The sequence below is a fragment of the Cyprinodon variegatus genome, unplaced genomic scaffold, assembly GCF_000732505.1.
Source record: "Cyprinodon variegatus isolate N-32 unplaced genomic scaffold, C_variegatus-1.0 Scaffold515, whole genome shotgun sequence".
In the NCBI taxonomy this organism is placed as follows: domain Eukaryota; kingdom Metazoa; phylum Chordata; class Actinopteri; order Cyprinodontiformes; family Cyprinodontidae; genus Cyprinodon; species Cyprinodon variegatus.
In genome coordinates this window covers 553,561-564,106 of record NW_015150968.1, presented here as the reverse complement: position 1 = coordinate 564,106, position 10,546 = coordinate 553,561, and the positions used below count along the sequence as shown (strand labels likewise).

Here is a 10,546-nt window from a genome sequence, read left to right as displayed (position 1 = left end):
AACTGAAAAAAAAAGGATTTAAAACTGCAAAGCCTTTTTTGAAACAACTATTTTTCAGGGTTTATAAAGGAATGAGTAACTCTAATTTAATGCTTTTTAAGGCTCTTACAAATAATTTTAATGCCATCAACAGGTACCCATGAGTCTCATTTATATATATATATATATATATATATAAAATTAAAACAGCGAAATCCTTCATCATCTTTACTGTTGACAGGCTGCAGCCATGTCCTGAATTTCCAATTTTTTCACTTTTGTTGTAATTTGCATTTTCCCTAACTCTAGCTTTATCTTCGCCTCCAGCTTATTTTCCGATCGTTTCAGGCTACGATCAACCGGAAGCAGTTTTGCGCAGACACACTGAGCCAGTTATATCTGATATAATACCGGTATATCTGATGAAATTGTTTTTATAAACATTTTTTTAATAAAGCACTTTAAATGCCACAATAATCATATTTAATGAATTTTAATGCCAATTATGGCCTCAATAAAAAAAAAAAACAATAGTTAAATGACTTTTAATGACCTGCGGAAACCCTGTTTTTTATTCTCGTTTTAAACTGCTGTTCCGTCTCATAAAAGCTAACTCACTTTTCTTTGGATAAAGGGGAAAAGGATGCAGCCATCTTTATTTGATCATTTTTGAAAAAACACTCTGCAAGAGGCCGAGGTAGAAAACAAAGAGAATTTAGTCGTTTAATTCTTTAATTTTACAAAATTCCAGAGGTTTCTCCTCCTAACTCCGTCACTGAAGAAATAATAAAAAAACCTAAAAAGAAAAAAAAACAAACAAAAAGGTAGAGATGGATTCACCCCCCACCCCCACTGAGTCTCTGATCCTCCGATCCAATCAGGAACTACTTCTTGGCGTAGGTGATCCTCATGGCGCAGGTGGCTGTGATCCTAAAGCCCTGCAGAGCATCTTTGGCCACGCCCGCCTGTGTTTCACCCTCAAACTCCACGAAGGCGATGTCGTGTTTCCCTGGAACCAGTCGGACCTCTTTGAACCCAGGAAACCTGCAGAGAAACAGAANCACTTTTCTTTGGATAAAGGGGAAAAGGATGCAGCCATCTTTATTTGATCATTTTTGAAAAAACACTCTGCAAGAGGCCGAGGTAGAAAACAAAGAGAATTTAGTCGTTTAATTCTTTAATTTTACAAAATTCCAGAGGTTTCTCCTCCTAACTCCGTCACTGAAGAAATAATAAAAAAACCTAAAAAGAAAAAAAAACAAACAAAAAGGTAGAGATGGATTCACCCCCCACCCCCACTGAGTCTCTGATCCTCCGATCCAATCAGGAACTACTTCTTGGCGTAGGTGATCCTCATGGCGCAGGTGGCTGTGATCCTAAAGCCCTGCAGAGCATCTTTGGCCACGCCCGCCTGTGTTTCACCCTCAAACTCCACGAAGGCGATGTCGTGTTTCCCTGGAACCAGTCGGACCTCTTTGAACCCAGGAAACCTGCAGAGAAACAGAAATGTGAAGAATTCAATTCAATTTATTTATATTGCGCCAATTCACAACACATGTCATTTCAAGGCACTTTACAGTTCACCAGATCATCCATTCAGATTGATTCAAAGTTCTATATCTAAGGAAAACCAGTTGATTAAATCAACTAATGGACTCAAATGCTCAGTGTGAGCGGCCATCTGCTGAAGCCGACTGGGGTTCAAGGAGACAGAAGCAGAGATACAAAAAGCAGCTGTAAAAGGCGGCCCCATCCAGGAAACACACAGCCAGGCAGACGATCTCCGAGCCAGCTCCCATGTCAGAGGACGAAGAGAGCACATCCAGCCATTCACAGTCAGAGAAACAGGACTACACTGGAAAACAGGCCAATCTCCAACATCTATAAAGGTTTTGATGGCAGCAGCACAGCTGATATTTCTCTCCAGAACTAACGTGATGCATAAAGTTCGACGTGTGGGCGGTCCTTAACCTGGTTTCATGGTGAAGGTTTATTGTTAAAGTAAAGGCCTTCTGCCAATAAGGGTGCAGAAAAAAAAAATAGCAATCAATTCCTCTCCACTGTCGCCTTGTGCATGCTAGCTGCAATCAGTTTAGCTTCCCACGGTGGATCCCTTCTTACCAGTTAACTACGATTCAACAAATCCCTACAAAAGACTTTTTTTTTAATATTTGTCAATGTAAAAAACAAAAAAACAACAGGAAAAAGTATTTTCGTCCCTGGCTAGAAGCTCACTCAGCTGCTGAGCTCACAGACAGAACCGACCTCTGTAGCTTACATCACACCATCAATAGAAAACGTGAACAAAAGGCAGAGGCGGCCATTCCTCCTATGAGGATTGAAAAATGCCTGATTTTCCTACAACTACTAATTAAACAAACATTCATTTTTTCCTCTCCACCTCTTCCTTTTTGCAGCCACATCGTCGTCTTTGTCCATTTTAGATGATGTTGGCGTGATAGCGCAGAGAACCAACAGCGTTTCCCCGGTAACAGACCTTGGTTCCCTATCTGTCCATGTGAACAGCACCATCCCTGAACTATCCACTACAGAACGGACTGCTGTACGGATTTCAGACCCAAAACCACCTAAAGTAAACCGCCCCGCTAAAATGAACCAAAACCAACCAAAATGGTTTAGCATAATTGTTTTGTTTGGCCATCATTTTGATTAAAGCTTTCAGAGGTCACCAAAAGTCAACTAGCTGCCACAAAGATAAACCAAAATGGTGGCACTCAGCTACGTCTGTGACACCAAACATTTAATCTGACCTGCATTTGTTTTAGTTATTGACCAAAGACAGCAGATGATGTGTGGAGAACAAAATGATGCCGTTTTGTTTTTACGTCTCAGAGAGAAAAAAGTCCTTTCTTCTGGTGGAGGACGCAAAAAGCTTTAGGGGGTAGTAGAAGAAAGGCAGTATGGCGGTTCTGGGTGCTGTGATGTGGACTCACTGGTTGAAGAGCATGGAGAGCATCATCTCGTTGGTCTCTTCAGGGAGGTTATTGAGGAAGAGGATGTGGTTCGGTGGATTGTCCGGAACCTGAGGAGATTAACAGGAGACATTTTATCTGAAACTGCTCTGGTGTCCGTTTGCATTCAGCCCTCCTGACTCAGAACCCAGTAGAACCTCTTTAGGCTGCAGCAGGTTTGAACATCTACAGACTGAAAGTTTCCTCCTCTCTGGACTCTCAGTGTTTAAGTCGGCCCACAGATAGTCTGGGTTTTAGGCTGGGCTTTGACAAGATCATTCTAATGAATGTGTGTTGCCTTTCAAGCCTGTAATTCTTGGATGTAAATGATTAAGTTCAGTTCTGATCTCCTCCCATCAGATCATTTCCCTCTACATGTTTCTTTCCTTAAGGCTCAGATTTATGTGGATCTCTGCAGCTTCCCCAGAGTCGCCATGGTCTTCTTGGCTGCTTGTTGTTGTTCCCAAAAAACATGCAAATTGGAACAGACGAAGGGGTCCATCCATTTGGAATTGGGGTTGTTTCAAAAACCTATGATGCAGCAGTTGAGTTAATCCCTTCCCGCTATCAGCCCAGCCCCAGTACAGGAGAGCAGAGGACCTTGTCTATTCAGCCAGGCCAACAATCCCCTTTAACAACCCCCCCTTCAGACACTTGGGGGGTGGGGCATTGCAGGCTAACAAAAGAAGCCAAATGATCCCCATTTCAAAGGGGTGGACCCTTTGTAGATATATTTGTTAATAGGTGGAAACCGACAATGACCATATTAATGCAGTAAAACTTTTTTTTTTTCCTTTTCTTTATTTATTTTCTTTCTTTAATTGTATTCTATTTAATTTCTATTGTACTTTTTTATATTTACTTATTATTTTCTATTTAATTTTTATTTCCATTGGTGCTGCTTATTTAATTACTAACTACATTTGTGTTTGTAAGTTACTTATGTTTAACCATGTGACCTACTTTAGTTGCAAGCATAACTTGTTGAACATACTTTCAAAGTTTTGTTCTTTTATAGTATACTATATAGCCTGAATGTGGGCTTGTATGCATATGTGAAAAAACAAAAAAAAAAAAAAAACAAGGCTTTGTTGAGCTACTGTATAAAACCTTGAACTCCGTTATATTTCTGAAATTTTAAATTGAGAAATTCAAAAGCAGGCGGCGGCCATCTTACCTGGACTGCGGGTGTCTGCGGCGCCGTCGACATCGCCTGCAAAGTAAACAGGAAGGAGTGAGCAAACTGCTCCCAGATGGACCGTGTGGAGAACTAAGCGGCACTGATGCGAGCTCTTAGGATGACAGATGACCCGTTAAAGACTCAGACCCATCAGCCGGTCACTGGTCAGTCACTCACCAGCGCCGCTTTCTTAGTGGCGTTAGCTGCTGCTGCAGCCTCTTGAGCCTTCTTCTTCTTCTCCCTCTTCTTCTCCTTGTCACTGAACGTTCCCTTCATCTTGGCGATAACCTCAGAGTCGGTCTTGGCATACTGTATCCTCTGGAAGGAAGCGAGACATACGTTAAAGCTTATGTCTTTGGAACAGGCGTCGGCAGGGCGTGAGGAGGCGACGTACCATGGGCTTGTTGTAGAAGGGGAAGCCCTGCAGCTGCCTCAGAGCGTTGGTGGCGGCCGTGAGCTCCTTGAAGACCACGAAGGCCTGACCCCTCATCTTCATCGTCTTCATCGCCACGATCTCCACTATCTGACCGAACTGAGAGAGGAGTGCGTAGAGCGAACGCTTCAGCTCTGCAGAGGAGGAAGGAGGTTATCAGAGCTGGTCACTGATACCGGAAGTTTCAGCAGCTACAGAAATGAGTCCGTCTGTTCCGATAGGATCAAATCGGTTCACAGGAATATGACTGCAGCACTAAACTGCTCCATTTGGAAATGTCTGACGTAAAAAAAGTAATAAAAACAAAAACATGAACGTTTGTCTGAATCGATGGTTGATCTTCAGCATCATCTCTACAGTCAGAGTCGACTTAAATGCTCAGTTGTTTTTAGATCACAGATTCCAGGAGGAAATGTCATCCCTTTTAGAGTCTCCCTGCCCTTTAAGAGCGCATTTATTCTACAGACCGACTGATTCAGGTTTGTTTAAGGCAGATGTTGAATATTTCGACATCATTCTAATATGCGTGGCTGATTTTTTTGGGCCAATATTTGAAGCCGTTACCTTTCTATGTTAGTTCCCCCAATTTACATGAAAGTAAATGTTCTACAGATCTCAATTTAAACAAAATGAAACCTTAAAAAACCCGCTTTTCATCCAGAAAATCAAAACACATCTGCGTTGTGATTGGCCAGCCAGTTCTAGGGCCTGGGGCATTGATCGAGGCTAGACCAAACTCACCGCCACAAATGATTTTGGCTGCTGGCGGGTGGGGCTAGTTGACTAAGTTACCGCAGTCCTGCAGGTTTTAGAGTTTTTCCTGCTTCCGTACAGCTGATTTCCAATGATAGCCGAGTTACAGGCCTTTTCTGAACTAGTCAAACTAAAATACCCGTCTGATCTCATTGAATTAAATCACCACACCCCACATGCTTTAAAACCACTGACACGTTTCTCACTGCCCCACATCTGCTGGGAGGCATCTTCTGAGACCTGCACCAGCTTCCAACACTTTTTCATTGATAAGGTCGCTCCTGCATCTCCTCATGCCCCTCGTTCTGCAGCTCCTGAGGACTTGGAGCCAATATTTCTATGGCTTTTAGATCAGATTGACCATAGGAAGCCAACAGGTTCTACCCATGATGTCCTCCCCCAGCATCTTGAAATCAGTTCTCTCTGTTATAGGGCAGTCAGTTCTGGAAATTATAAACAGTAGGCTTTCCTCGGGAGTTTTAGCTTTAAGTTTTAAACATGCTGTGGTCCAGATCCTACTTAAAAACTTAATTTAAATCATTTATTGTCCCACAATGGAACTTCACTCTGTGTATTTAACCCATCCCCTTGGGCAGCAGTGGGCTGCCGTTGTTGGCGCCTGGGGAGCAGTCTGGGGTTAAGGGTCTTGCTCAGGGAGCCAGCTTGGCAGTCTATGGTGTGTGTGGGACTTGAACTCAGAACCTCCTGCCAACTCCAGCATGCTGCCATCAGAGCCAATATGCTGCCTTTATTTGAAAAACATCTTTAAAAAATGTGTTTACACTCAAATTAAGTCATTTTTAGAAGAACATGGTGTCCTGATGGAGTTTTAGTCTGCTTTTGAAACTCTGCAAGGCAATGTTTCAGCTCTGTTAAGACTTTCTAATGACATGCTCTTGTCAAATTTCCATTTTATTCTTGTGCTCTTAGATGTGACAGCAGCCTTCGACACTCTGGACCACAACACTCTAGTGTCTCTGTTAAACTACCTTGATGGCATATGTGGCACTGCACTGTACTGGTTTAAGTCTTATCTTTCCAATAGAAGTGTGATTGAGGGCCTTGGAAACGATGACTCCAGTTATAAAATCAGTTTCAGCCAATAGAAAACAATCAGCAGAAGAAAAAAAAAGGCAACATCGGTGCCACAGCTGAAACTTTGGTATTTAAACACAGATGTAAGGGAAACCAGCAGCAGATGCAAACTGACCTTCTTTTTTGACCTTGTCATTGATGTTGTTGATGTAGATCGTATGATTGGGTCGAATATCCATGATGGAAGCTGTGGAAACAAAAAGAGAAACCTGCAGTCATGCTGCGGGCTGAGAGGCAAACAGGACCAGAACCGCTGTTCTTAGGCTACTTCCATCCACTTGAACCCGTTTTAACGCCATCGAAAACAGAACTTAAACCAGAGTTTGATTTATGTATGTCTTTATTTGCCTCTGATCTGTTATTGGGTGAATGAAGCAGCTAAACCAACATGAAAGAAAATGAAGAATAAGTGATGCGTCAGAGCTTAATCACTGACGATTGTATAACACTAATTTATACTTCCAAACCAGGTCGTCTGCATAGGTGTCACGGTGACCGCAAAGATGTCCCTGCCCATTCCGCAGACACCTCGCCCAAAATGTAGGTGACCGCAGACAGTGCCGCAGACAGGAGGCCTCCGATTGGTCGATCTACATCCTCTCCACAATATGCATAGTTCCTGTTTGGTACCTTACTGGTTTGTTTTTTTTTTTTTTTTGTCTGACCGCCATTGTGGAAAACAACTTGTGAAGTTTGACCAGCTAGAAGAGCGAGTTGTGCGAGAACGCTGGGACCCTTTTTCCACCTGGATACCCGCTCTCTTTCACCCTCACATCCCTCTGTTGTCAGACAAACTTGCCCCCACTTCCTCACCGCCTCGGCCGTATCTAGACCCACAGCTAGTTCCTGATTGTCCCTCTTGGCGTGGAATAACAGTGCAGACCACACTTTAATATTGAGCATAAATCAAAAATATCTTCGACAAGCTCACTGCAACTCACTGCTGCGGATGGATAACCAGCCCTGAAACAGCCAGAACAAAGGGAGGTGATGATCATCAGGATGGAGGTCCTGTTATACCATTACTGTTGCAAAGAACAAGTTTTTAAATGGAAATAAATACAAAAACAATCCAGAAATGAAAAAAATAAATAAAATTCTTTTTTAAAAGAAAGTAGCATTGTAACTTTGCTTTTTCTCAAATTTTTATTTTTATTTCAATTTCGTCTTCATATTTTTCTTTTCAAACTAATTTACCCAAATTTTATTTATCTGATTTGAAGATTTAATTTAATGAATTTACACCTTTTCAAAATAAAAGACAGATTATTAGTACTGCAACTAATCATTAAATTGCTAATTGATTAATCTGCCAATTATTTTTTTAATCGGTTAATCGATTGATAGTGGATAAGAAAAGATTTATTAAGGAATATTTTTTTTACAGAATCTAAACCAGGTAAAACTAAAACTATTCCACTTGAGGGATTCTGGATGAACAAAAAACATTTTTCTCTATAAAATGCAAGATGTTTTTATGTTCTTAAAATTTTACTATAATTACTGCTCTAAGTGGGTTGCTCTGTCAGCTAAAGGCATGTTATAGAGTCTCTCTATAAACATTTACAATTTATCATAATCAGTTGATCATTTCAATAATCAGTTAATCACAATTAACTGCTTCAGCTCTATAGATCACATTATTTTTACTTCTAGTCCAATAGAAAGGCTCGTTCTGGACACATTGACCAATAAAAATGTTGCTGACCAATAAAAGAAAATAATGCAATTCAAACCCAATGAACACATGAAAAATGTTATAAAATAAATGTTTTGAAATACTAAGATATGAAAAATTACATGAAAAATAAATAATTATTTGAAATTATAAAATCTGAGAAGTTACTCTAAAGATTTTTTGATTAATATTTCTTTATTTCTGGATTGCACTCTTTTTTATTTTCATTGGCAAAACGTTTTGCATACAACATAGAACAAAAATCACTCCATAGATGAGCAGACGAAAACATTTCATACATTCAGGCTGTTTAAGGGTCTTTTCTGTAGAGACGAGTTTAAAGACAATAAAACAGAAACATAGTGATCAGCTGATGACCAGGACCTGGAGGCAGCATCATCACAGTTATTTGCTCAACTAAACAAGAAATAAATGTTTCTGTAGAAAACAAACTGCTTTACGTGGATTAATCTGCCCAATGCCAATGTTTGTATTTCATTTAACAATTATATGAGTAAAAGGTTACGTTAACTAAATATTACGATTAAAACAAAGTTCATAAATGGATGTTTAAGCCCCGTTTAATTACAATTTCATTCAGTTGTAGCTCATGATGCTAGCATCTGTTAGCTCTATGGCTAACAACTACGATTTTAATCCCTTCTGTTGAGGCGGTCAGCTTTAAACTCTTGGCAGGATATCCATCCAGCTCCTCCATAGATGTGGGGATGGTTGAAATATTATAAAAAATGAGTTAAATGAGTAAATAAAACTCACCTGTTCAAATGTAGACAGAAGCCACACTGCTTTCAGCGCCCCCGGTCTTCTTCCTGTTCAACCGGCAGTTAACAGCTACGCTACAGACGGTTTATCGCCCCCTTGTGCTCCGGAGGGGAAGAACACACAACACAGGCTACCGAGGGGTACGTCCGGCTAGACGAGAAATATGTCTCATTTTGGGAACATTCAGGTGTAACACTAGCAAAAACTAGATTAAAAAAAAAGCTTATACCTGTAAACAAGAATAATGAATAATGTATTAAAAACAACTATTTTAAAGTTTAGCTGTACAACAGAAGATAAAAAGAACAGATTAGAAAGAAAATGCTTCATGGAAATTTGTAAAAACACACTAATATATATATATATTGGATAATTTTGATCAGTATATATTGCTTTATTTACTATTACAATCATCATCTGATTGCTATATAGATATATAGATATATATATAGATATATAGATATATATAGCAATAGTTACAGGGAGTTATATATTTGAAAGGTCTTTAGATGTACAGAAAAAAGAAATCTCACATCCACTAGAGTTAATTTCTAAGATAAGCTTTAATTTAAATTTATTAGAAAATATACAAAGTCAAAAGGAGCCAAAAATAAAATATCATCCACAACTTTACTCCACTACTTCCAACCTCACCCGCTTTAAATACAAGATGGTGTCAAATCCTGACTCTGCTTTATGAAGTCAAGATTAATCAGACCTGTTATGGTTCGTAGTTTCCTATTCTGTTCTGAAAGGAGAAGCAAATTTTCTCTTGTTTGGATCTTGCAATGGGGTAAGATGGCTGTTGGTAAACATGTCTGAATGTGTCAAGATAAGTAATTATACCTCAAGAAATTTAAAATTTGTATTTAGTCCTTGTTGTCTTCTCATGCATAGGCTTATGTGTGAGATTAGATGTTTAATTGATGAGAATATAAAATTATGAATACAAATGCAAGTTAAAAAATTACAAATTTATAACAACTTTATAGTGGTTAAGGCTTGGAATCCAGAGGTTCTGAGTTCAAGCCCCACTCCCACAGACTCTGGGTCTCTGAGCAAAGACCCTTAACCCCACACTGCTCCCCGGGCGCCACACAATGGCACCCCACTGCTCCCCAAGGGGATGGGTTAAATGAAGAGAGTTTATTTCGTTGCTCTGTATTTGTGACAGTGTAATGGCAATATAAGGTGTAAAAAACAAAAACAAAAACAAAAACAAAAGTACAGTCACAAATTCCCAGGCAAAAATTAAAAATGAGTACAAAACACAAATTTATGGGTACAAATTAGAAATGTACAAATACAATTTATGAGAACAAATAAAAAATGTACTCGTACAAATCTATTTTACGAGTCCAAATCAATTTTATGAATACAAATCACAAATGTATGGGTGAAAACTACAAACTTACAAGTAGAAATTAGAAATTTACAAATACAGACCACAAATTTGAAAGTAAAAATTTTATTTATAAGGAGTATAGATAGATTCTTCTTGTAAAAATGTCAGATTTCATAATGTTTAATAAGTTACTTTGACAAATTCAGGCACCTACGCATACATGTTTATTGACCTTTTATTTAACCCATAAATTCAGATAGAAAAGTGGTAAAAAACTGTAAAGATTTATTTACTAATTCAGTAAATTTCATTATATCCTATACAGAAT

At 39.3% G+C, this 10,546-nt stretch overlaps 1 protein-coding gene across 1 annotated transcript; it reads right to left on the bottom strand.

Moving 5' to 3' along the window:
* Window positions 1-1,123: 1,123 nt before the first annotated feature.
* snrpb2 (small nuclear ribonucleoprotein polypeptide B) lies at window positions 1,124-8,952 on the bottom strand. The gene is made up of 7 exons (XM_015390836.1): window positions 8,868-8,952; window positions 6,528-6,599; window positions 4,526-4,698; window positions 4,309-4,449; window positions 4,129-4,164; window positions 2,934-3,022; window positions 1,124-1,469 (listed from the first exon to the last, which is right to left on the bottom strand). The coding sequence occupies exons 2-7, from the start codon at window positions 6,589-6,591 to the stop codon at window positions 1,310-1,312; spliced, it is 663 nt and encodes a 220-aa protein (XP_015246322.1). The 5' UTR covers window positions 6,592-6,599; window positions 8,868-8,952; the 3' UTR covers window positions 1,124-1,309.
* Window positions 8,953-10,546: the final 1,594 nt, after the last annotated feature.